The sequence below is a fragment of the Haliotis cracherodii genome, unplaced genomic scaffold (genome assembly GCF_022045235.1).
Source record: "Haliotis cracherodii isolate W230 unplaced genomic scaffold, xgHalCrac1.p SCAF_1, whole genome shotgun sequence".
Taxonomy (NCBI): Eukaryota; Metazoa; Mollusca; class Gastropoda; order Lepetellida; family Haliotidae; genus Haliotis; species Haliotis cracherodii.
The window spans coordinates 37,683,639-37,708,950 of NW_027266264.1; the positions used below are offsets into that span (position 1 = coordinate 37,683,639).

The following is a 25,312-nucleotide window of genomic DNA, read 5'->3' on the forward strand; positions in this document are numbered from 1 at the left end:
ACTGGACTTAATCTAATTGGTAGACATGATAGCGTCACTGGACTTGATCTAATTGGTAGACATGATAGCGTCACTGGACTTGATCTAATTGGTAGACATGATAGTTTCACTGGACTTGATCTAATTGGTAGACATGATAGTTTCACTGGACTTGATCTAATTGGTAGACATGATAGCGTCACTGGACTTGATCTAATTGGTAGACATGATAAGCTTCACTGGACTTGATCTAATTGGTAGACATGATAGCGTCACTGGACTTGATCTAATTGGTAGACATTATAGCGTCACTGGACTTGATCTAATTGGTAGACATGATAGTTTCACTGGACTTGCTGGAATCAGTAGACTGACTGGTGCAGTAAAGTGTGATATCTGTGAGTGTTTGATTCTGTTGGGAGCTGACCAAGCCTGCCATCTGCCATTGTTGCCCGCTTGAAGGATACTGTTTCACACAAATAGCTACTGTCTGTCCAGGTGGCAAGATAACAACTTGTGGTAGCCTTGAGTGGTAATTGTAGTCCTTTCTGAAATATTGATGATACCCTTGATTGTAATAGCAGGCCATCAAGCCAGCCTCTCATTACTGGGCCACTGTGTAATTTAGAGATTTATGAAATGTCACTTGCACGGTTTCTCCATCAATATAGAGAAATGTGAAGAACAATGACTGACCAACATGGATGCTTGGAAAAAATTAAGAGCAGACGATCAGATCATGTGTGGGGGATTTCAAATGATGACATTTGAAACATTTAAATTCTGCTTCAGTAGAAGATTGTGTCAATTATGACACCTGATTGTGTTAGTTACCTGGAAGTCTGGCTGCACTTGTCACAACAGTGCATGAATATGCAGATGGTCACTGAGTGCATTTCTGCAGTGGTTATAACTCTAGTCCTGCACATGTTTTTGGTTATCCTCTGAACAACGTAACTATTTGATACTTCTGTTTATCTTCATGGAGACTTCCTATTGGGTTAGTTACAGGCTGGCCCCTGAACCAAGGTATCCTAAACAATGTCTCTGTTCAGTAGCAGGTTAGTTCAGTATCAATTTCAAATTGTATATTAATTTCATCCCATCTGTTACCATCAACGTCCGCTGTAGACTAATGTAGGTATTACACAAGTGATCAAGTGTGTTCCTGGTGCTCATTCCAATGCAACTTGATTTGCCCAGATGAAGGACATTAGTCTGACTCCATCCTCGAGCCCAATCAATCAAGTCTCAGTCTAACAGCCACTGGTCAAGCATGATCTATTCAGCAAACAGTCTAATGTTGCATAACCTGTTCTCCAATTAGTATTAATTGTGGAAATTAGGCTATCTGTATGCAAAGATATCTGTTGTGTTGTCACCTTCTGTTGCACGCAATTTGTGATTGTCACCTCAACGCTTGCAACACCAACCATTGGGATTTATTTATTCATGAAAGTTGCCTGTGTGCCTCGACTCTGTCGATAGTGTTTCTATATTCATGAAATCGGTATATTTGTCCTGTTTGAGTGGTCGTTCTTTGTCCTGTAGTGAGTAAATGATTTGGTAATTTGTTGCTTGGCTTTTGTCCAGATTTAATCTTGTGGTGATCCTGATTGGGAATTGAAGATGCTATCAGCATGAGCTTGGTGTCAGGCTGTCTGGGTGTGAATGACAGTGTCTCCAGTGGCCAGTGGTCAGATGTCCACTCAAACAATGGAAATGGTGTTAAGGAAATTGGATACTGATGTTTCTCGCATTATTAATTCACTACAGGTCAACTGGCAAAGTAATTCCAATAACCACAAACTCCTTTACGACTGATTAAGTTTGTTAATATTGTACCTAAGTGAGAGGCATGCCCCTTGAAGCCTATAAGCCCTGAAGTGTGTGTGGTAGTGTGCCCAGTTCACAATTTGTCCCATCACTCTAACTGGATTATGATTTTTTAATTGAAAGAATTATGTTGAATTTTATAAAATTGTAATAGTTATAAGTTTAAGACAAAGAGTTGTTTTTATCTGGATTTGTACTTGTTAAGAAATGAAGGTTTACAAGCTATTGCAATGCAGTCATGTCTAGTTGAAGGTTTTAGTTCAGTATAATGATTGTCCCAAGAGCTTCAGCAAATAGCTCTCTGAGGGGTCATTACCAAAGACAATTACGAAAATGGAATGCAAATTACTGATTAAGCCAAGCTAGCTCAGAAATCCTCCTCAAATTACACCGGATGAAATTAGGTAAATATAGACTGTAATGTGTTTGTTAAGAAGATAATGGTAGTCATCCATGGTTACTAGGATATAACATAGATTATACGGGTATATTCACTGTTTGATGGCATTTGCAGTTACATCTACTTTCAATCTGGATTCAGTTCAGTCCTGGCTTGGCTTTGCTTTTGTGATCAAATAATTTCACTTTTGTTCCAGAGTGGTTACTGTTGCCCTGATAAGCCTGCGTCTGAGGAACAGTTATGGAATGTTAAAACATTAAACTTGATAGATTGCTCATTATTTATTAGGTTTCAGTAGCAGTTTTTGACCCACCATTACCCAGACTGTGAAATATTGCCTACGTTTACTATTGCATATTTACAATCTTCTAAAGGTCACAGGCAAAACCATTATGTACATTATTCCTATATCTACAACCCTGAACTGACAGTGCAGTGGTACATTAAACCTGGCTGCCATACTGGTTGACCTTTATGCCTTTTATGGGAACATCAAGGGAATCAGAAGTAATTCCTTAATGACAGTAAAGAGTCTGAAAGTGAGGGGAGGCCCCCACCCTACACATAAGAACTGATTATTTATTCATAGAGAAAATGAGCTCCTCCATTGTGCCTTGACACTGGGAGAGAAGCTGTGGTCACCCGTATGAATATTTCATTGCGTTGTCTCTGTGTTCCCACTAATTGGACATTGGAACAGGTGAAGATTATGTCATTGATTTCACAAACAGTTTTGTTTGGGTTTTTGGGGGGGTTTTTTGGTGGGGGGGAGGGGGTGCGGGGCACCTTTGCGTTGTCTCACCACAGATAAATGCAGAACATTGATAACTAAAGAATCAGTTTATTGTGACCAGCTGTTGAAATTACTCATGAAACAAAAGAAATGAGTTGATATGATGAAGACTGGATTAACAAACAATAGTGTATGTAACTGAATGCAGTGATCAAATTAAGGATGGAAATCAACGCATTATTCTCATGATCTTTGTGGTAAAAGTATAGAAGGTCATCAGTTTCACCCTAGCATCACACTGCTCCTTGGCACTGAATAAGAGCCTGGTAGTTGTCCTCACAGGGAAGCAGTCACGCTGAACTCTTTCCCTGGGTAGATGGTCGAAGTCATCAGTTTCACCCTAGCACCACACTGCTCCTTGGCACTGAATAAGAGCCTGGTAGTTGTTCTCACAGGGAAGCAGTCACGCTGAACTCTTTCCCTGGGTAGATGGTCGAAGTCATCAGTTTCACCCTAGCACCACACTGCTCCTTGGCTCTGAATAAGGGACATGTAGTTTTGTTGAATAATTTCATGCGTTGATATGGTGTTGATTTAAACAAAACTAATACATATCCATGATCATAGCATGCGTCTTTCATTATTGGGTAATGTCCAGCTAATATTGTATGTAAATATTATTCTTGCTAGATCCCTCCCTTAGAAAAACATAGCCATGGCCTTGCCATTTTCATGAACATATGTGTTTATTTTGTCCTATATACACAATGTGCCTGTTATTCATGACAGGTGATTTTCAGACAGTATTTCAGAACATCTTGTTGTTGGACCAAACATAATGTAGTGATATTTATCTGTCAAGTGATAATTGGAAACTTGGACTAATGAGTTATGTTCTGAACTGTTGTTTCTTGTTGAAAGGCTTCAAATGTTTGGTAGTTATTTGAATGATAAACGGGTGTTTTGACTCTAGCTAAACCCTTCAAGAACATTCATGCTTTATGGTATACTCTTCCTGTGGTTAGTCATGTCTTTCTTAAAGACTTAGAAGATGCATTTTAAGTCAAATCATGTCTTTTCATATTGTTCAGGTGCTGATAGTACTGATAGCATTTGAACGCACCCAATGTGACAGTTTCAATTTACCTGGATGTATTTGCTTTGCACATCAACCACAGCTGTCAGATTGTGGGACATGTCAGCCTCCATCACCTGTCTCCATGTTCTTTGATCTTCATATTTTGCAGCAACTCCATCTTTTTATACCTGCAATTACTCAGTGCATATATCATGTAGAAACAAGCATGGAAATTGCAAAATCAGTGGCATTTCTAGTTCTAGAGTTGTTGATATATTTTTCTTGTTGATGTCCAAAACAAACAGTATATTAGGAGATATAACATTTTCAAGAGGTGGTGTGAAGCTGGTCTATTTCCTGTGTGCTTGAGCGCGGGATTGTGGGTCCGGAGGCTAGCACATGGTGCTACATTCCAATCCAGGTAATCACATGCTTAAACAAGAAATTAATTGGCCAAAGATACACGGTTGTTTGTCCATCTGGGTCGAGAGAGATGTTGATTTCGTATTGATGTTTTACGTCAATATCACAGTTGACGATGTTCCTCGTAGGGAGCACCCATAAACCAGAATTATGCTTGTGAGGTATGTGTGAGGGTGAGCTGATAGAATTGAAGCATGTGATCTTAGAAGCTGTTTTTTCATTGACCTGGATGAGATAAGTTCTAACACAATGCTTAATACTACTGAAACTCGACACAAATTGTGTGATATTGAGTGGCATTCTTTTTTAGACTTTGTATTTCAAAGGTTAAAATTCAAAGCAGAATTTTACATCTTCAGTTCACCTTTTTCTGTTAAACACAGAGGTGAACAGCATTTACCCTGAGGGGGGAGGTAGGAAAAGCAATGTAACATCAACTCAACACCAAATAAGGCTGGATTATCGTTGCATCATCAACTCTGTAATTGGGGAAGGCGGCTTGTTGTTTCTGAGCACTCATTCGATTAATGATAACAAACTGTTATTACAGTGTTAACAAGAGGAACTTTACGGCTTTCCTGTATGATTGACGGTGCATTACATGATCTCAAATGCATGACACATATATGGAGTAATCCACTGTGCATTTAATGATGATAATTTAGATATTCTTCAGCTGTGTTCAGTATTGCTCATAAAATTGTCATCTGGCATGTTGAGGTAGTTTCCTTTTCAGAATTTGAAAAAAATTGTTATTGTATAGCATATATGAGCACATTAGTCATATACAACAGATGTTTTATGATCTTAGATACATGGAAGCTGTGCTCACAATAGATCATTACAACGTGTGTCAAGCTGTTGTGTTGATACTAATACTCTGCTGACACATTTAGTCATGAAGAATGTCATTGATATTGGGAACAGCTTCCTCTTCGAACATGGTGATTGTCAATGTCGACTGACAACATTTATTTAGATACATACTCCTCAAGTTTATAAATATATGCATTTACCAGTACCAGTGGCTGAAACGGTTACCTCGGTACCCGAGTACCATACAAGTATGATAACTACTTCAGGAGTAAATTGGTTTTCATGTACTCCTCACTTATCCTCCCTGTTCATTTTGATTATCTCTCTTTATCTGTAGCCATTGTGGACAACTACAGCTGAACTGTGTGGCAATGCTTCAAACTGCCAGAAAATCTCACTCATAAAACTTACTCCATTCAACTTGCTTTTTAGGGTATCACTATCCCACATCTTCCCGAGGCAAGAGAGTTAACTGGCTATAAAAGTCCAGTTTCCACCCTTGCCTAGACTGGAATTACTGGGCTCGATCGTAGCGACACCAGTGGCTATTACCAGATATGTCCCCGCTAAGCATCTCCTATGGACCAATCAGATTCCACCTGTCGTATTACTTGCGTTTGTTTCACACAAAATGGTGGCGCCCAGTCAGGACGATCTGATCGATAATCAAGATCTATATTGTGATAAAACGGGTCTTACATCGCGATATGCATCAAATCACGTGAGCACAGTGATTAAAAACATGAAAAGATTTGGAAAATATCTGCTGACAACAAGTTGGCGGTACACATGCTTTGCAAATCCTGCAATCGATCAAAATCTGCACGACAGTTTACGAACCAGATTTCGATTTCGGTGCGCGATTTTGATCGGACTATGCATAGACTGGTTAGTCCAGCCAAAATGTAACTCCATAATACCAGCCTAGTTCGGCAAGGGTGGAAACTGGACTTTTATATCCAGTTAACTCTCTTGCCTCGGGAAGATGCTATCCCAGCAATGAGGAACAACCTACAACTGAAACATTAAAAAACACAGAGATTCAACTGCTTGTCAAGTCTTGACTCAATAAAGTTTTTAAAGGATTTTTTTAAAGGGTCTTTCCAGATTCAAACACCACTATTATTGAGAAACACACTTATCACATGAAAGTGTAAGTTGCTAACAAAGTGCAGTTGAAGAAATATTTTCAACAAAATTTGCAGTTAAAACAGATATAGTGATTAATGTGAGGGCAAATTGTGCTTAATGAATATGATTATTGCAAGAATTTGTGTTGGGGGGTGGATGGGGGAGTAGCATGTCCCTGAACCGTCCTAATGGTATTGCTTGCTGTGCATATTTGGCATGTACTCACTGACAAGTACTCTAGTACTAATTTATGTACCCGTTTTAGCACAAGTTGCTTGAAATATATATAATGTGAAAAACAGGTTTGTTTTTTTTTCTCAAAAGAGTTATGTTACTGCATTTACATCTTCAAAATGTTCAATTAACATCAATCGTCTATGATTCATATATATCAAGGAGATTAAGTTTGTCACTTGTCTTTTCTAAAACCGCCTCAAGAGTGTCAAAATTACATAATGGACATGCAAGGTTTCAGCATGAGCCCACTTAATAAAAAACTGTCATTCTTTCTCAGAATGCATATGTTGTATTTTTTCTCAAAGATTTCCATTATTTCATTGTAAAGTTATTGCTTATTTTATTTGAAAATACACTAACAGAATTCCAACAGCCTGACTGTGCGAATGGCTGTTTCTTCCTGAGCCTTTGATGTTGAAATAAGTGTTGTTATTTTGGGCAGCTATATACCATCAGTGAAGTATGTAAACTTGGAATCAGGATTAGTGAGTAAAGTGTCAACACACCACCAAACACGCCATGGTTTATATAAGCGTCTGGTCACTTAAGGTAATGGTGATTTTTCTATCAAATTATTCTGATGTCCGCTGTAGCCATGTCGATTGGCTTGGATTGAGGATTTGAGAGCTAACTCTGTTAACATGATTTGGACATGGACTCTTTGAAACTGTTTTAACTGATTAAGTGTTGAAATTAGATTTGTTCAAAAAAGAGAATGCTTTACTGTTAAGTCAGTGAGTGTTTTCAGTTCTTTGAGTCGGTTCTGTAGGCCATGTGCTGTTAATGACTGTTCTAGATTCCTTCATAGATCTATGTGGATTATATGGAGATATCATAAGCACCCAACTTGAAAAGTGAACTTACAAAAGTGAACCATTTGGGTGCTACATTTTTCATACTTTAGCAGCTATTGTAGCACTGTCTGTATTGATTCAATCTTAGGTGCAATTGCTTAGATACAAATATACATCTCATGACTGATTTTGTCAAAATGTGATAGTATTCAGTCAACATATGCCATGTTGCTCCTTGTGGTGGTCTTCCCAATTACCACGCTGAAGAGATGCTTGGTGAATGAGAGTGGTGAGAGAGCAGGGTTGCCACGTGGCAGTGTGAGTGCAAACATGTATGGTAGGCCAGTGTCTGGGAGTCTGGCCAAATAGCAGACATAGTGCCAAGAACCAGATGAAGAGGCGGCAAGGTGGGGGACAAGTGTGTGGCATGCAGGTGGAAAACAATGGGATGAGGAAAGAGAATGGCCTCATAATGACTTCTGTCTTGACTCATTAAGGATGGTAATGGGACAGCAATGTAGAATCTCATCATTTGGCATTTATTGGGGGGGGGGGGGAGGGAAGATGTCTGTTGTTCAGATTTTAATGTTGTAAGCCAAGAGAATTCATTTGTAAGAAAGAAAAGCAAGTTCTGTCCTAGATATATACTTAATACATTTTGTCAAATATCACAAACTTCAGTGAAGGTCACAGTTGGCCCCATGATCTGAGGTATTGCATAGTTACATCCCTTTGTTGTTCCTGGATCCATGGGTTGTTGGTTTAAAGTGAAGTTTTTAATACTTAAAATTTAGTCGATTGTATATTTTAGATACAATTTCTCATATCACTAGTCAAGATCATGTGGTAACTTCACACCTCTATTATCAACATCTTGGGGCGGGGTTCATAAAGAGTTAAAGCAAACACCTGACCATAGTGAGAAGGTTGCTCTCTGAGCATTGGTGACAGCTATGGCCGTGTCTGAAGGGTACAAGCATGCATCAGTGTCCTGTCTTGGTGACACTGTGCAGCTGATAAGCAGGAGACACATGCATACCTGTGTGCATGTAACCTTCAGCTAATCTGCTTGTAATTGCATTGCACACCTTGCACCTTTGCACACCTTGACGCATGTCTGTTACGTATCTCTGACACACGACTTCACACTTCAACAAGACTTGTTGACATTGATGTCCTTATGAAGAACTCCAACAAGTACTTTACTTATAGAATGTAGTTTGGATGTGGTTTCAGGTGCAGATTCAACACTGCACTGTTTCCTGCAGCTGCCTTCATGTTTGGGATGCACTTTGCATATTCATATATACATGCAAGTCTCTTAAGGTGACGGAACGCTACTGGGACTGAGGTCACAAGAACCAGATTAACAGCATGATATCTATTCCTTACACTCATTCCCTGTGTGTTCTAATCTCTGATTGTGTCTTCATGAAAGTATTCAAATTTAGTCATACATCTACGTGATATGTTTAGTAAGTTAGGGATAGCAATTCACAATTTTCCTTTTCAGACATTTCTATTTAGATTCCCATTTGTTTTGTTGCAAAACAGGTTTCTACACCAACCAAAAATGTCTGAAGTCAACATGCTGTAAATATTGCAGTTGCAAAATCTTAAGATTCTGCTCTTGAAACCTATTTGATAATCACCACTCCCCAATTGGTCAATGACTATGTCCAGGCGAAGTCCAATGTGAAGACAGCAAGTGTCAGCCACATGATTGTGTTGCTTCCCTCTCTAGGTTATTAAGAATGCATGTGAATACCAAGTGTGTTTTCATATTGCTGTGATAGAAATGTCAAAGTTCAGAAAGTTCAAGCAGATGAAGGAATAAAAGGATACTTGTATACCTTGTTCCGTGACTGGGGAGATATGTTAGATATGTCGTGTTTTCTTTCTAATTGTGTGGCTGCTAATCATGAGAAGCAGAGCAGAGCTTCCCATGGATCATCATGTGTGAGATATGGCTTGTTCATGAAGATCAAACATTGATAATTATCAGTTAGTATAGCTAATGTTTTCCAAAAAGTACCAGATCTGTTGAGTGTTTTTATAATGATTAAATAAAATCTAAACTGCCTGTTTGCTTGCTGATAGTATTCAAGTCTCATGTTTAGATGGTTAAGATAAATAGGGCATTTCAGTGCTTGTTCAGGTACTGCTGCACTTCAACCATGTCAAGGTACTGTAGGTAATCCGCCTCTGATGCTTAGCTATAGCACCAACAAACTGGATCTTTTCAAGGGGTTGATAATTCAGTGGTCATCCTGTCCAGATAATTATTGTATAACCTATGTCACCAAAACTTCACTTGCCACCCTTAGGTTCCTATCACATGTGTACCTCATCGACAGGAAAATGCATCCAAATTCATATTCAAAAGAGACTGTTTTACAATAATATTCCTTTTTACCCTACCATACCAGTACATGCTTTCTGAAACACAAGAAGTTCGTGTTTGGCCTAAGTGAGTCATTACATTCAATAATGACATCATAATCAATGTCACAATGGCATTATCAGATTTGAAGTATTTTTTATAGCATAATATGGCTGCACCAAATTACATGTCACATTACTCCGTGATAACATATCCTGCATGACTTGCCTCAGGTGGAGAGAATAGTAGACACAGTAGCTCCACAGCAAATAGCCTGCAGTTTCACGCCAGAAAGGTCACGGTGCCATTATACATGTTTATTGATAAGGACATCCTCACGTTGTCAGATGCACAATCACACATTGCTTTCAACAATGATGCACAGCAGATTGACTTAGAAGTCTGTCATTAGGTTCATTAGAGTCCCTTGTCTACACTTTCAGCAACACACTTGGAGGCAGCAGGACTACCATTATGACCCTGATGTTGCTAGGATGTGCCACATGAGTTGTGACCAGTTATTACTACAGCACTAAAACATGTCCAGCCTAGTCAATGACTGTCAGAAATAACTGCCTGCCATCCTGCCATGGCTAGTAACTATTCTGTCGGGCTGCATAAAATTTTCCTCCACCTCTCCGACTATTTGGCAGATAATTTCAAGACTACTTACATATTCAGTTTTATTGTAACTCCTGTAGATTCTCCAGTAATTGTTTGCATTATTTCAACTGTGTCAAGACGTGATTTTTCTCTTATTTTTGTTTTTGCAATTTATCAATATTTATGTCTGAAGGCAGAAGGTAACTTTGAAGATGGGCAGGCAACACTTATGGGTCACCTGCCTGACTGCCTTTTGGGGTTTTAAACTTATTTCCGTCACTGGTCAGTGACCCACAAAACAACAACCCTAAGTCACTTAGACCAAGCCTTGTCCAACACGTATCCTCAGAGTAAGGTCAGGTCTTCCCAGACAAGAAAGAGCTTTCTGTGCACACCTAAGTACCCGTATTTTCAGCTTTTTCAGCTCTGTACAAAGTTTGTTTTTTGTTTGGATGTTGTTTGAAGAAGGCAAGAAGTTACGGGCTCTGTGTTTGATAGTTTGTCTTTACCACGTTCTGTGTCGGTGTGGCCCCCTGGATGAACAGTATTCATACCTATTGTGTTGACAGGCACTTGCATTTGACAGTGTGTATATAGCTGTCACAATTGTACCTGCTGTGTTGACACAAATTTGTATATTAATCATACAGATTGTGTAGACATTCTGTTGATATTGATGTATTGTTCTGGTATAGAACGCAATGCCCCTCTGCATTTCCCAAACTCATTTTGTAGTTTGTAGACAAAAACAGTGATATATTAGGATTGTCCTGTTACTGACACAAAATACAGTCATTCAGTTTTGTCCCCAACAGTATGAATTGGTTCCCGGCTCATGGCTGACTGGTGTCTCCTGATGTCAACGGCTTCTTGTAGTTTTCTTTGTCACCAGTTGTTTGTCCATTGCCATCTCATTTGCTATTACCAATTAGTGCTTGTTACTCCTTGCCTCCCATGTGCCCATTATCCATTGCCTTTTACCAATCAATGATAATTTAAGTCCTGGCTTCCAGTTCATCGCTATCACCAATCAGCGCTAATTAACTGTTGGCTTCTCTTGTTAAGTTTCCACCTTTGTTATCTTATTACTTTGGTTGTTCTTACAGGTGCATATATATGTTCTCTGCTTCATAGCATTTCTTCACCTGATGAAGGAGTAAGTATACTCCAAAACATTGTGTTCCTCATGATGAAGACATCCATCTCTTCCTTATGTGTATTCACTTCTAAATGCCATTCAAAGACTTAATATGAATTGGTTTACACAGTAAACGTCAGTGATACACATGTGCTAGGCTAGATCAATGGGGTGACACACAGGAAATGTTTCTGCCTATCCAAGTGTTTCCAATAGACAGTGTATAGAGACTTGTATAGACCTCCAAGGATGGATTATGTAAACCTCTCCACATATGCTTACCTCAGTGTGTTGTGACTTAGACAGGTGACTTGGTGCCATGCAAGCACTATCATTCTCAAGTGGTTTAAACTAGTCAACATTCTTTGAACATGGTCCTTTGATATGATGCAAGGTGAACGATTGTGTATGATCCCTTTGGATATACAAATGCAGGGGACATACTGATAGGCACAACAGGCTTTTGTCATGAAATATATTTATATTTTCTTTGTATAACTTCGTTCTTTATTCACATAACTTAACATACATTCCTACCAAATTATCAAATGGTGGTCATTTGTTGCTTTAGATGGTTTGTGTTTTTTTTACGTTTATGACTTCCTTTTCCAATGAACCTCATGGTTGAGTGATCATGCTGATGCCATTTGGTGCTTATGTTTAGATTTTACATGTTGTCAGTTCCATGGAAACTTGTGAGACTAGAATGAAGTGAAAGTTGAAATTTGTATTTCTTTGGGAAAGAATGTGTGAGGGAGAGGTCACTGATTACCATACAGGCAGCTGATAATGACCAGTCCTGGAATGTGGTCATGTGTTTTAGGGGGCGTGCAGATAATGCATACAGAAGTTATCAGCAGCTGATTAATACCTGGGAGGTGTGGATGGTGTCAGGAGCCACTGACATATGTCCAACCTGGCATGGTTTGCTAGCAGTACAAATATCAACACTTGATTAGCCTTGAAATGATCAATTAATTGTCCATGCCAACATGTACATAAACATGATAAAGAAAACTTATGGAAATGATGTATGAAAGATTTCCGATATAGCAATATAATGTCACTGAAAGCAGATCTACCTTTGCCAGAAAACAATTCATGTAAACACTTTGTATGAGTCAGAATGAGAAATGCACTTGCACATATCTGATTTCAAGAGGACATGCACTGCATTTAATGTGTAACAAGATGATCAGTAATGGAGGCCACATATCCTCCCCTCAGTATATATCCTGCATGGATTCTGTTGCAACAGAGATGTATTGAGTGCCAGGATGAACAGATCCTCTACAGATAGGAGTCTGTTTGTTACATTCATAAGTACTCCTTCAGTGTATTAAAATCAACCTCAGTTATATGATAGCTGTCTAGGCACATATTGACAAGATGGTTCAGAAGGACTGATGTAGTGAAAATCTCTGCAGTGAAATATTTTGTTGAGAGAATCAGAAACTTCATGCATCGTCTTTGAAAATGGAGAATGCTGAATGTTATTAATGAGTGTGTATAGTTGAGGGTTTGTATCCTAAATGTCACCATATTTATATATTGGTTGATCTTTGAAGGGGTGAAGGGAAACAGTGACTCACACAAGGATTTCAAACAGATCTTAAAGGCATTGATTGATCCGTATCTCACTGAAACCTGCAGTTGGCTTGATAGATCGCAGATGTTCATAGATAATCACTTTCTTAGAAGTTAAGGTGACGCTTAATTTTTTAGTACTATTTAAACTCTTGGTATGATTGACATTTATCACGGCAACACAAACTTCAATAGACACAGGTAGCATATGGTGGAAAAGGCATCAAGAATGTTGTCATCAATCATGCTCAGTTGTCATCCACTCACCAACTCCCAAGTGTAACATTTGGTGTTTGTGTCATATATGTGTTGATCGTAGATCCATTGTGCTGAAATCTATATATATTTACAATGAGAACACTGGGTTTAGATCCATGGTTTGGATATTGGTCATTGCTTGGAAAAAGTTAATAGTTTGTTTTGTGCTAGCTGAAATATAAATATTGAATGAGTGTTTGCTTTAGCAGAGATTAGGATTGTTTTTGTTATATCACTGCCTTAGGCTTTGAATATTATGAATACTTGCTTTATGATCAACTTCAGAAAATAAACACAAACAACTTCCTAACTTCCATAAAATGTACATAGGCTTAGCAACAAACGTCATCAATTTCTGCCTATTAAATGTTCATTCAACATTGTAATTTGCATCATTTTGGAAATACTATTTATGAAATGTCCCATCCAACTGGTCAGTAAGAAATGTTAGCATAACTTTCTTTCAGCAAATGAAATCTTAATTGTCATTTTTTGCTCATTTATTGAAATTTGTTGTCATGGGAATATGATTGTGAAGTAGTCCGACAGTATGGAGTAACTGACGGTATTGATCTGCCCCAGGTAGCCTCTATTGTTGTGTACCATCGTGTGACTAAACGGACACAAATAGAAATTCCCTGGCTGTGAGTCATTGCAGGAGATCATTGTGTATCTCACTCACAGACAGACATGCGGGTTGTAGTGTCATAAACTCTCCAACAGTGTGCAATGTATATCTCACTCACAGACAGACATGCGGGTTGTAGTGTCATAAACTCACCAACAGTATGCAATGTATATCTCACTCACAGACAGACATGCGGGTTGTAGTGTCATAAACTCTCCAACAGTGTGCAATGTATATCTCACTCACAGACAGACATGCGGGTTGTAGTTTTGCTCATGGATGACACTGTAATGCTGGCACTTGATGTACTCAATAAAATAACTTTTGGTGCATTTTCATCATCTCAGAAAAATGCATGCAAAATAATATTTCATCAGAATGTAATAAATCCTAGTCAAACAATGAAACATTTGAACTGTGTAATGGTGTGCTATCATGAAACTGTTTATTCAGTTGGGTTTATCAAGCTATGTCTATGTCAGAAACTGGTGACAAACTGTTACCTCCGATGCGAAGGAAACATTTCATAGGATTGATGTTTAGGTGCACATACCTCAACATCTATTTAAGAACAAGTCCAGTTGATGTGATTCACTTATTTCGTATGTCAGCAACCATTTTATAAAGACCACTCTTGATATTGTGTTGTCTGTTTCACTGTAGCTCTGCTCCATTTTACAGCACTACATTTCATGCATGTCTTTTGGGCAAAGAATATGATTACATTCAGAAAAGTGTATATGTGCCTCTAACCATCCTCTGTCTTATTGCAGGATTCAAATGCTGGGACACTGAAGCCACTGGGATTGATATCAATGAAGAGCTTGCACAGATTGCCAACAGGGCTTCTCTGGGAGAGGAAGGGCCGAATGGTGAGTTGTCTCCCCATGACAGGACAACTGCTTGGAGAGTTTTTGTCATAGGTTATGCAGTATTTGTCAGTGCTTCCAAAATGAATGACCTGCAGGTGGATTTGAAGTTGATCTTTTGAGAATCAGGGATTTCATTACGCATATACTGAGGCTGATAACTATTGCTGTAACCTATGACAGTTTTCTTAGGCATTTGGGATGTCCACTAGATAGTCTCCTTGTATCAAGATTTACTATCACATGTCTTGACAGTTCACCTAATATCATCAGTAATTCTTGTAGCCCCATCTCACTCTCACATCTTTCACTGTTTGCCAAGAAATACAATTGTAAGATGGACATATTACAAAGAGTTTTATTGCTTGGCAGTCTTTATGATTTCCAAGTAAAGGTTAGCTAGACTGATGCAGATAACCCCAGGATGTCATAGGTCCTCACAGGTTGTTTCCTGTAATTACCTTCCCCGAGCTTTTTGAACCTCTCGAATCCTTTTTGATGGAAACAAGAAAAATTGTTTACCATATTGATTTTTGTTGATGTTTTTATTGCTGGAGTGTTCAAATCCTCTTCAGTGGAAACGAAATGGAACTCGCAGTTGATTCCACAAATGTTATTCTTCCATGTGAATTTGGAAGACCAGTGTTCAATAAGCGTTGTCAATTTCACGTCTGATGCAATTGATTATCAAGTGTTTCTGCACTATTAATGTTGCCTTTTTCGTGTTTGAGTGACAGACATTTAATACATCTGCAAGTAACAAGTGACTCAACCAGAAATTGATGCATGAAAAACAGCAATCAATACTGCTGCCATGGAAGTTGATAAAAACCGACTCTCCTTCATTATTTGTGGTGTCCTCATTGTGTAGATCTCACATAGGTAAATAGGTATAATCAATAGCTCTTCCCAGTTTGGATGTGTTTGTATTTGGTGGTACCACAGGTGTCTGGGAGATACTGAGTGGGACAGGATTCGCTTGGGTACACGTAGTGGTCTTTGTTCTGTATGTGCTAATGTCCTGAATCAGCCATTTTTCAATACAGGTTTTCGAGGCCATCAATTCATTATGTCATGTTCATTTCTTGCAAGTTTGCAGATTCTGAATGCATGTGATAATGGAATATGGAAAACGAAAGTGGCTTTTGGAACAATTTGAAAAACAAAAACATTGAAACTATTTTGTTTTTTATGTGACATTTATATGACATATTCAAATGGTTTTCTAAATATGTGAAGAAACTGGTAAAAGTATCGAATGAAATTCTGCATTAAGTTTAGTAAAATAGTATAAACAAATAACAGAATTCCAATAAAGCTGCTGTTTCCTTTTCCTGCTCACTTCATCACTTATAATAGCATGTGAAGTTACGAACTAGTATCAAGAGCTAAGCTTTGCCTTGCCCTATTTAAACAGCTGACGATGCAGGGAAGGTAAAGGGAGGTAAGTCAGTCAGGACTACATCTGCACGCTCTCCAAGATTCCAGTATCGCATGGCTTAAGCATGTTCTTGTAACAAATAACAAGTTATAATCTTGGTATTTCATCTAAGATTAATTCCAACTCAATCTGATTGACTGAAACTGAAAATTTTGTGAGGTTAGAGACAAGATTAGAACAAGACATTAGGAAACACATGAATCCATGAAATATCCTAGAAAGATTCAAATTATGCATAAAAAACTTTTATTTTACTTGTTGATCATCTATTATTTGTATTTTATATATATTATGTTTTATGTCTTTACCTTCAAGAAGCTTAAATAGGGTTTATAAAATGTGGTTGTGAAATTGAGGTATGTGACAAGTGCATGTCTAGTTATCTTATTTCTGTGTAATGATGTTAAATGAAGTACTCATGTTCATTTATTAAACATCATCTCGTGTAGAAGTTTCTGTGTTTCTGTGCCCTCAATGTCCTACTAAACAATTCAGTTTTTCCTGAATTAATGTCATTAATCAAAACAATTTTTGCTTTCCATTACCAGTATTTTCAGAAATAATTCCTGATTTCTGAAAGGAATAGATGTGTTTTGATCTAAAATGATAAAGTATGCTTTCTGACTCTCCTTGTTGTATAGTTTCGATGTACATTTACCATGTGTTTACAGCCTTGGTGTGGAAAGAGTCCAGCCAGTAATGGGCACTGGATTAATTCCTGTAATCACTCTGTGTTGTTGGCTTAATTCTGAAATATGTGTATGTTGTCATAGCACAAATCTTGAAAAGAAGATTATTTGAGAAATTTAGAGAAAAAATATTTTTTTGTTTGCTTGAGTGTGTCTTTTTTAATTATCTGAATCTAAACCGAGACAGTGTATAAATTTGGCTTTTGATGTTGTGAAATATAAGTGGATATTTGAAATTAATTGTTCTCTATGAAAAGAAATACTAACTATAAGTGAAACGCTTTCAAATTTGGCAAAGTTATGTTGTGTGTTTATGTAATTTCTTGTACAACATTATATATGTATATATACTCTCAGGCAGCATACAGATATAAATAAAAAACATGGAGTAAAGTAAATTAATCCTAATACATGTAATCCTTCAAAGGATTAATTTACTCAAAGTTATATGTTATATATAGATATATATGAGAAAAAAGAAAGTACATTTGAAGTAAAAAGTAATCTGATCTATATGTGAAGTACTTTCGTCCCTTTACAGAGTTCATCAACACTTGACTTTGATGTCATGGTATGATGATGATGATGTCATGGTATGATGATGATGATGATGTCATATTGCAACATTTATGAGCTGAGGAACTCCTTGAAGGAGCGAAAGTACTTCACATATGAAGAAGATTTTTTTGGCATCATAGTTATTTTGTCTTTTTTGAATTATCCCATAATTGTACTTCATGTTGGAACTCTTGCTGTATGTCCCACAGTATTGTTCAATCATACTTTGATATACTTGTTAATTCAGATCTCAACAGTTTGCAGAATATGCACCTGCTTAGATAATTGAAAAGATATATGTATCATGTTTTCAGATTTGCTTTTTCTGGTAAAGGGAGAAAATGTTCTCGAAAATTGTTCATATTTACAATAATGGAATCCAGCATCTCCATGAGTGTCGCACTAACAAAAATCAGTCTAACTATTGTTTTCATGTGTTGCAGGGGAAAGGACGATCCGCCATCGCTCAGACAATGTTGCTGTGGAGATCCTGGTCAACCCCCAGGCCCAGACAGTCCGCCGATGTCTGAAGGGCTTCCTGAAGGTTGCCTGTCAGCTCAAGTTCCTCCTGTATGCTGGACATGCCTTCCAGGGATCTGGGGCTTGGGTCCTGCAAGATGATGTCTTTACCTTCAGCAACTTTGTCCACATCTTCAAGGATACTGACGTGGAAAACGCCCTGAAACAACAAGAGGATGTAAACCTGGTGTTTTACAGCCTGGCAGATGGTGACTGGAGTGCCAGTATCAACAAACAGGACTTTTCTAAGATTTTAAAGATCAAGGTGAACCCACCTGAGAAGTTAGACAATGTCCATGGAGTCCTTCAGTTTACTGCCTATGTTAGTAGCTTTGTTAAGGCTCAAAGTCTGAACAGTTTGCTGTCATCATCTGATGTCGTTGGTAACATTAGGTTCAATAAGCCCACTCTGTACATATTCCCTGGTTGTCAAGGAGATTCTGCTCTCTTTGGTATCAGTGGATTCAGCCTCCTTGTTAATGGAGGATACAATAGAAAAGCATGTTTCTGGGATTTCACTCGACACTTGGATAGGATAGATGCAGTGTTGTTAACCCATTTGGGAACTGATAATTTGTTTGGGCTCGGGTCAGTTTTGCAAAGAAAGAGCGTTGAGAATGTACATCCAGAAATAGGCTTTATGTATCTGAATTCCAGTGAGAAGACCAGGTCCTCACCTGCACCCAGTGTTGAGAATCTTAAGGACAAAGATCCTAGTTTGTTAATCAATTTGGCTGAAGAGGGCAATCGTATCATTGAGTACTCCAAACAGTTGGGGCAGTTCCCACACCCATGTTCACGGAGTGTGGTTGGACAGCAACAGGAACCTGTCAATCTCTACCATAAAGTAGGTCATGGCTCCCTTGATATGTTCATCCTGAACCCAGTGCAAGACAGCAAGGAGCTGAAAGAGTTCTACCAGCAGTGGAACAAGCAGGTCAGCAATTTTGGTATCAACCAACAATTCCCCCTTCCTAATATGTTGTCCATCTGTGCCCTGCTTGTGTGGAGACCTGCTCATCCTACCGAGAAAATTACCAGAATCTTTTTCCCTGGAAATGCACCACAGAACAAAATCATTGAGGGTTTAGAGAGGATAAAGCATTTGAATTTCCTGAAACATCCAAGCTGCTGTCAAAAGGATCTGAATCAGCCCCCCAAGAAAGCTGCTGGAAATGCAAGACCAGCAACTAAGCCTGCCCCACGTTCTACACCTGTCAAAACAGAATCTCCAAGAAAGTCTGAGACCCCAAAACCAGAAAGATCAAGACCTCTGTCCAGCCCTGCTTCAAAGGGAAATAAGATTTCTAAAGAAGATACCAATAAAAAGACTGCCAAATCTAAGGATGTTAAAAAGGATGATAAGGAGAAAGAAAAGACAGACAAAGCAAAATCATCAACTTCATCCAGCCCCTCAAAGAGCTCAGTCAAGAGTGCCAGTTCTCCTTCTAAGAGTCCAGTGGAACCAATTGCTCCTGTTGCAGCTGCCATTGTGGAGACTCCACCACAAGAAGGTAGTTTGATTGACACGTCTATCCCAGCAGAACCTTTGGTCAATCATATCAATGGAGATGCTGCAGTACCAGAACCCAAGCCTGAGGTTGATGAGACACCTTTAATGAAACCAGAACAAATTGAAGCACTTCAGTCAGAAGTGAGAGAGTCTGATTCACCTGAACCTCTGCCTAACCCAGTTCAGTATGAAGCTGAGCCAGTCAACTCTGCCCCTGAAACAACACCGGTTGATGCCCAGCCCCCATATGACAGACAGAAACTGGCTGAATTGGGTATCTATGATGATGATGATGATGAAGAAGAAGAAGCTGAAGAGGCTAATGGATCCTTACCAACTGAACCTGTTACTGAATCACCAGCAGGCACACCTGAGGAACCAGAGGAGATTGAGCAACCACAGTCTCTGCCTGAGCCAGTTGAAGTTCCTGACCAATCCCATTTTGTGTCAGAGCCAGATCTGATTCAGGAGACTACTCCACAGAAAGAGGCTTTACCAGAAGTAGAATCTCAGGCTGATACTGTCACAGCTGATCCAGACATTGTACCCAACTCTGAAGAACCGGCAGTGCAAGATGATACAGACCCTGCTGAAGAAATCCCTTCTTCACCAGAACCAACTGAAGAGCAACAAGGATTTTCCTTCTCAAAAGATGAAGACAGCCCTCTGGAACCAACTCCACAGTTCACTCAGGAGCCAGATGTTGTTCCTGTTATGCAAGGCCAACATGTTTCTCTTGAACAGAGCATACAGTATGGTATCACTGATGACAATGGGAGACATATGGGTGGCATCAAGGAAGAGGAGGAGGATGAAGAGGTAGAGTCAGGACGGGATTCTGAAGAAAAACAACTTGCAGATGATCCATCCCGAGAAGAATCACTTGAGCTAGAAAGGAACCCATCTCCAGAGCCTGCGGATAAATTGCCAGACCCAGTGAGAGAGTCACCAGAGCCAATTGAACAGTCTCAGGAACCTGAACCTGAACCTGCTGATAAATTGCCAGATCCAGTGAGAGAGTCACCAGAGCCAATTGAACAGTCTCAGGAACCTGAACCTGCTGATAAATTGCCAGATCCAGTGAGAGAGTCACCAGAGCCAATTGAACAGTCTCCTGAACCTGAACCTGAACCAGTTGAGCAAACTTTAGAACCTGTTCATTCTTCTCCAGAGCCAGGGGCAGAAGAGAAACCAGAGGACCAGTTTGGAGAGAGAGAAGACCAGTTTGGAGAGAGACAGGAAGAACAGGTTGTACCTGTTGCAGAAGAGAAATCTAACATTGATAAACAATCCATGGAAGAGATGGGGATTTATGATGAGGAAGAGGATGATGACATGGACCAAGCTGAAGAGAGGGATCCTGATGCCTTTGTGTATGAGAAAGATGTTGATCTGGGAGATGAAGAGGGACCACAAGAAACCAGAGGATCAAGCGAGGAGCAGGAGGCAGAGGTGTCTGGATTTGAAAAGGAAGATGTGACAGAAGTTGTTGATCAAGCACCACCAACAAGCAGTATTCCTGTAGATGAGAGATATGCAGATTATGATCAGCAAGAGGCATCCAGGGCATCAGAATCCCCAGAGAAAGAAGCTGACGAAGTCCAAAGGGTTGAAGAGAGTCCAGAACATGAGGAATTTCAGAGAGATAGCATTGAAAGGGAACAGGAGCTACAGGAGTCCTCCAACATCCCAGAAGCATTTGAAAAAGATGAAACCCCAACACCTGGTGAGAGTTTGTCCCTTGACAATCAAACAGGTGATCAGCAATCATTAGCAACTGACTCAGCAGTAGCTAGTGACATCCAAGATGATGTTGGAAGCAATATCAGAGATGACACTGATTCAATCGATGGTGGAACACCAGATGATGATAAAGATGTTGATGAGTCCTTTGCAAAAGAGTGTGATGCGCAGAAGAGTGAAGCTGCTGTTGTTAATGGGTCATCTGAGCAGGACTTAATTGGTATAGAAGACCCCCCTGCCAATATGAGGGGCATGGAAGCATCTTCAAACCCCTTTGATAGTCTAGACCAACAAGGACAGAACCCCTTTGTTGGAATTGACCAGACCAACCAACCAGGACAAACACAAGGCTCCTTGAATCCTTTCAGTGATCAGAGTCCATTTGAACCAGAGAACAAGAAGCAGCCAGAAGGGTTTGATCCTCTCGGTGAATGGGGACAACCTATGGGTCTGCCATCCCCACCTCCACTCGATGACAGTAAATCAGCCAGTCCTAGCAATGGAAAGACAACAAAAGCTTCAAAAACAACCAAAAATGGAGCTAAGGCCACAGAAGTGAAGAAGGCAGATCTTTCAAAATCATCAACTGGAACAAAGAAAGCCCCAGAGAAACGTCCAGCAACAACTAAAACCACTACTAATAAAACAGCAAATGGCCCCAGCAAAACAGAACCCAAGGCTAAAACACCAAGACCAACTGAGAAGAAAGCAGAGCCTAAGAAACCTGCCCCTGCTACTACCAAAGCACCTACCCGAACTCGCCCTGCCACAGCGCCTGCACGAGTTGAACCAGCAAAGACAACACGTGCAGCCCCTGCCCGTCGTCCTGCCACTGCTACAAGCAGATCATCACCCTCAGGTAGTCGTGGCCCACCATTGCCCCCTCTCACTGCCTTCTATGTCGACCTAACCTATATCCCCAATCACGGTGACCCAGCCTATAGTGATGTGGAGTTCTTCAAGAGGATCCGTGCGCGGTATTATGTTCTCAGCGCTTTGTCCCCTAATCCTCAAATCCTTAATTCCTTACTGGAAGCGAAGAAGACTTGGGAGGACAAGGACCTAGAAGTGACAGTCATTCCAACTTATGACAATGAGACCCTTCGTCATTGGATGGGACTCCACAAGGAAGATCTGGGACAGTTGAAAATTGATGTCGCCCCTTCGGCTAGTCGTTGCACCATCCAGTTACAGGACCATGAAACCAGCTGTTCAGCTTACAGACTTGAATTCTAAAGCAGTTTCTTCACAAAAATTGAATTGGAGATAGGAGGTTGTCAATGGGCAGACATTACGTAATATGTCCGCCGCGAGAGTCTGCAATCTGGCGAGATGTACGAGTGCCAGACGTGAACATGGGTGTGAGGTCCTTTGGTTCCCTTTGTTGTATGTGACTTGCTATGTTCAAATTATGTGATCTAAACGCTGCTGTGACACAATATTCCTGGCTTTTATCTTTGCCTAAGTATTTAATATATTTATAGCCTGTATTGTTTGTATTTGGTCAGCTGTAGACACCTGTCTGCCTATGTGAGACTATACAACAGGTTCAACATTACATATGCTACAATATAGTCATGTTTTGCAAGAACGGGAGCAAGGAACGTGAACTGTACGACAAACCAGAGATTGTTTTTAATTCAAGACTTTAAGTGCCATGTAGAGTTTGCTCATTGTTTGTATAAACCTTGCTTTAGAAGATGCTAGCCATTTTGAGCCATCTGTATGCAGAAATGTATAGTTTTGGAAAGTATGTTTTGGTGCGAAACTTGGGATGTAGGTGAATTGTAGCATTTTAACCCTGGAGATTTGATGGTGTGACCTCAAGCTTTCTCTAATAATATCTGATTACAACGCAAATGTCTTGTTTGTACAGACAATATTCTGCACATCTGTGATGCCATTTTGTAATCTGACCATGTTTGGGCACCATATGTTCATCATAATCTACTCTAGTGCAACATAGTCAATGATTACCCTGCAATATATGCCAACATTGGTGCGTCTGCAGTTTTAACTTCTACTTTATTCTATCTGTAAAATCTTTGTCTTTTAACTTACATACTGAATTTCACCACACTATTGTTAAATACTTTCTTGTTTTACTGGCCTGAGATGAATGTTCGTAACCATGGTTACTTGTCAAAGTGTATGTTTGTGATTGAGTAAAAGTCAACTGATTGCTATTTTATGTTGATCTAAAATACAAACCTAACATCATTTTATAAGTGGTAATTAACAGTGGGGAGGAAGATATATATATGTCGTTTTGACTTCTGTGCAAAAACAAATGTAAATTGTACAAAATTCCAAATAATAGGAAAAAATGTCAGACTACTGTTTCATGAAGTTGTAAAATATAAAATGTTTCTTTTCATGTGTTTCAACAGGTTCTATGTACTTAATATGCAGACAGCATTTAACCTGTCCTTTTATTGTAATTATTTTTGTGACACCAAAGTCTTTCTCCTTAATTGTCATTCATCTAGAAAACAATTTGTAACATAAGTATTTAGTATATTGTAACGTTTCAACAATTCTACATCATGTCTGGATTGGAGAAAAATAGGAAGAAAGGTTATAGGGAAAGTTGTCCTTTAAGTGAGGGTTTGATTTAACTTGTTTTTCTCTTTTTCTTGAAATTGATTGAATCATATAACAGCGACAGTAGATCAGGTATTATAGGAGAAGACATCTAGGTTTTCTTCTCACCTTCAACATAGTGCAATTACCCCTAAGTTTCATCTTTGTGCTACTCTGCGTTAACACATTTTATGTGCTTCCATAAAATACCCATTTTAATAAAGTAATTGTTGTTCTTCTTGAGTTGTCTCCCTTTGCACAAGTGGCATCCATATAAAGTACCATTGCACCACTGATCAAGATATTTACAGCTTATATAGTCATATTCAAGATATACCAAAAGCAGTTCAGGGGGTAGAATAGTATTAGACTTCATAGTCAGTATTAAGAAAACTGTAACTGGCTGTCAAGGAAATTATACTGCCTAGTGACAGAATCTACAAGGGGGGATAACTCATGGACCATTATTTTTTTCCTGCCTGTATTTCAGTTTCATTCATGTGAATCAATCCTTTGTGAAGGCTGTAGATTTTGTTTTATTCATATGTGCCAGTTTGTTTATTTTCATACCTCCATGGATAGTAAATGTGTGATGTACAGCTTTTTTCTGCATTGTTGTTTTGTGTACTTTTATTGAATTTTTTTTCTGCATCAGTGTATGGCTATTAATGCCGGACAAATAAAGATGCTCTGAAAATTACTCAAAGATTTCTATTTTAATTTAAGAGGCAATGCAGGATTGCTGTGAGCTGTCAACTGAAGGGCTGTGTGATTATCAGAATAACTGTGTTGAGTGAGTGAGTGACTTACACCAGTTGTAGCTTGTGTGCTGTACATCATTATTGGTATCACCTCAGGTGAGAGGGTCCTGCTGAGTTTTGCAGTGTTTGTTTCAGCAACATTCCAACTTAATGATGACGGCCATAAATGCACCAACCAGTGATTAATATTAAGAGCAACAATCATACAATTGAAATGCTATCAACCATGTCAAGCTCAAGCCTGACTACCTAATATATTTAGTTGTCTCATACAACCTGCGTTCACTGAAATCCCACCAAGCCACCATCTTTGATTTAAAACAATGTCATAAAGAAATTGCACATCCATGGTTAGATGGCTTCCAGTACATTCAAAATATGCTCAGTATATTTGCAAGCAATTGGTTTTAGTGTTATTGTGATGACTTTTTGAAATCAATATTTTTTTTAAAAATTCCACCCTAACAAATGCAAGGAGAAATCTGGTAGCACTAAGAGAAAATTTATTTTTAGTTTTAATAAGGTTTAATAGTATCAGTCAAAGTCAATATCAATGAATTTGGCAGAGCGGTAATCTATAGAATCACACCATAATGACAATATGATGCATTT

The 25,312-nt window shown here is 39.0% G+C and overlaps 1 protein-coding gene across 2 annotated transcripts in view; it reads left to right on the top strand.

Moving 5' to 3' along the window:
- LOC139477383 (microtubule-associated protein futsch-like) overlaps positions 1-24,639 on the top strand; it is a 57,449-nt gene extending 32,810 nt beyond the window's left edge. Inside the window, exons 2-4 of one of the 2 annotated variants that reach the window (XM_071259948.1) lie at positions 14,798-14,896; positions 16,311-16,337; positions 18,025-24,639. In XM_071259948.1, the coding sequence (XP_071116049.1) occupies positions 14,798-14,896; positions 16,311-16,337; positions 18,025-22,592 (4,694 nt within the window). In that variant the 3' untranslated portion in view covers positions 22,593-24,639. The remainder of the gene's footprint in view (positions 1-14,797; positions 14,897-16,310; positions 16,338-18,024) is intronic. The other variant, XM_071259955.1, reaches the window with a different exon arrangement.
- The last annotated feature ends 673 nt before the right edge of the window (positions 24,640-25,312 follow it).